At 38.0% G+C, this 2,346-nt stretch overlaps 1 protein-coding gene across 1 annotated transcript; it reads left to right on the top strand.

Annotated features, from left to right (window-relative positions):
* The first annotated feature begins 306 nt into the window (after positions 1-306).
* LOC113927708 (60S ribosomal protein L21-like) lies at positions 307-792 on the top strand. The gene has a single exon (XM_035728657.1). It carries the CDS (start codon positions 310-312, stop codon positions 790-792), a length of 483 nt encoding a protein of 160 aa, XP_035584550.1. The 5' UTR covers positions 307-309.
* Positions 793-2,346: the final 1,554 nt, after the last annotated feature.

Here is a 2,346-nt window from a genome sequence, read left to right as displayed (position 1 = left end):
CTAAAATACCTTGAATTGTATATTCTTAATGAGTGAACTGTGTGGTATGTGAATTATATCTCAATAAAGCTGTTTTTCAAAAAGCAGAGGGAGGTTTGAATAATTATATGGACTTAGATTTATTTAGGAGCACAATTATTTACTTTTCTACCCAAATTAAATTCACTAGAAAGTTGCTGTCAGTGCTACTTTTTTTGATAATGTAATTCCTATATTTCAAACTTTTAAAGGTTTTTTTAAATCTCTTCTTTAAGAAGAGTCTGAGCAAGCCTTTCGGCCGGAACCGCCATCTTCCAGTAATTTGCCAAAATGACCAATACAAAGGGAAAAAGGAGAGGTACCTGCTCTATGTTCTCTAGACCTTTTAGAAAACATGGAGTTGTTCCTTTGGCCACATACATGCGAATCTATAAGAAAGGTGATATTGTGGACACCAAGGGAATGGGCCCTGTTCACAAAGGAATGCCCCGCAAATGTTACCATGGCAAAACTGGAAGAGTCTACAATGTTACTCAGCATGCTGTTGGCATTGTTGTAAACAAACAAGTTAAGGGCAAGATTCTTGCCAAGAGAATTAATGTACGCATTGAGCATATTAAACACTCAAAGAGCCGAGACAGCTTCCTGAAGCGTGTGAAGGAAAATGATCAGAAAAAGAAGGAAGCCAAAGAGAAAGGTACTTGGGTTCAACTGAAGCGCCAGCCTGCCCCACCCAGAGAAGCACACTTTGTGAGAACTAATGGAAAGGAGCCTGAACTGCTGGAACCCATTCCCTATGAATTCATGGCATGATAAACGTAAAGAAAATAAAAGACCTCGACTGGAAAAAAAAAAAAAGAGTCTGAGCAAGTTACAAAGGGCAACATTTTTAAAAAGTTATGTCAGAGGTAGAAAACCAAAAGTGATACAATCATCACAATTGGCATCACTGTTTTTATCTTTATCTCTTGTTCTCCATTCCTTTGTTGCCATTTTTCTGTCCTAATACTATAATAATTTGATTTACCCAAATAAAGCTTTGTTTTCATGCTCGTCAGCATTAAGCTGAAGCTAATCATTTACCTTGGGTGTTGCCAAAAAATGACTTTTTTTCAGGTTAATAATAACAAAACAACACTGTTATGCTCTGTCACCCACCAAAATACTCTGGCATGAGAATAGAAAATTCTATTGGTTAACGGAGCTTGCACACTTTAACTGTGAAATAAATTCCATAATGGACAACTCAGAAATTTAATTTGGGAATCCTAAGAAACTCCCTCCGGCCCCAGTCCCCCCCCTTTGCTCTCTGAAAGGTTCAAGGAACAGCAATAACATTGACATTTACCTCTAATTTGCAGAGTATTTCATACGTTCTCCTTGGTATTCTTAAGATCATGCTAGCTTTCCTGGAACCCAGAAGATGCGGTCTTTTAAGTTACAATGTTCATATATAGTTATTTTCTGCCATTTCTCTTTGGCAGAATAAACAAAATGGAAAACTTTATAAACAAGAAATATCTCAAGTAACAAAAATTATATGTCACCCTTGGCTCCACTAAGAGCTCCAAATCTGAAATATGGCAAATTTTTCCCACAAAAAGATGTTACTAACTCCTAGCATATATCTATACGTTATCTTCAACCACTGTTTAAACTCCATCTCTGACTGACAAATCAGGCAAGGTCTCCAGAAGTGATTTACAAAAATGGGGAAACTCTCTGCTCAGCAGAGTTCCAGAAGTCCATGACCATAAGAGTGATACCACAGTAGAAAAACGTGGAGCATCATGGAACTTGGCTGAAAATTGCACCTCGAGCCAGCTGAGCTCATCCCAAGATGTCCTAGGTGACAGAGAAGTTGGAGTAAAATAGACTTCCCTCTCTGGCTATCAACCAGACTGAGTTCTGTGAGCATTTAGAGCTCTGATCAGCAGCACAAAGACAGGGCCAAGCAGAGAGCAACTCCAGAGCTATGCCTTCCCTTTTGAAAGACAATTTTCAAAAGTATCCACTATCTCTCTAACAAACATAAATGTTTAGAAATATAAATACAACATATACTTTCTTTTCAGCATTTTATAATGCTAGGGGCTTTGCATAATAATCATATGCATGCCAAATAATTTGTAAAGAGTAAAATTTGAAAAGGTTGGGATAGATAAAATTGCATAAGAAAATTCTTTAAGGCAAACCATAAGAGACTCTTAAACATAGGAAACAAACTGAGGGTTGCTACAGGGGAGGGGGGAGGGGAGGGGGGTAACTGGGTGATGGGCCTCAAGGAGAGCACTTGATGGAATAAGCACTGGGTGTTATATGCAACCAATAAATCACTAAAGTCTATCCCTGAAACTAAGACTACAT

Source organism: Zalophus californianus, chromosome 7 (assembly GCF_009762305.2).
Source record: "Zalophus californianus isolate mZalCal1 chromosome 7, mZalCal1.pri.v2, whole genome shotgun sequence".
In the NCBI taxonomy this organism is placed as follows: Eukaryota; Metazoa; Chordata; class Mammalia; order Carnivora; family Otariidae; genus Zalophus; species Zalophus californianus.
Note: the sequence above shows the minus strand (reverse complement) of the source record. Positions and strands in the feature narration are given on the sequence as shown.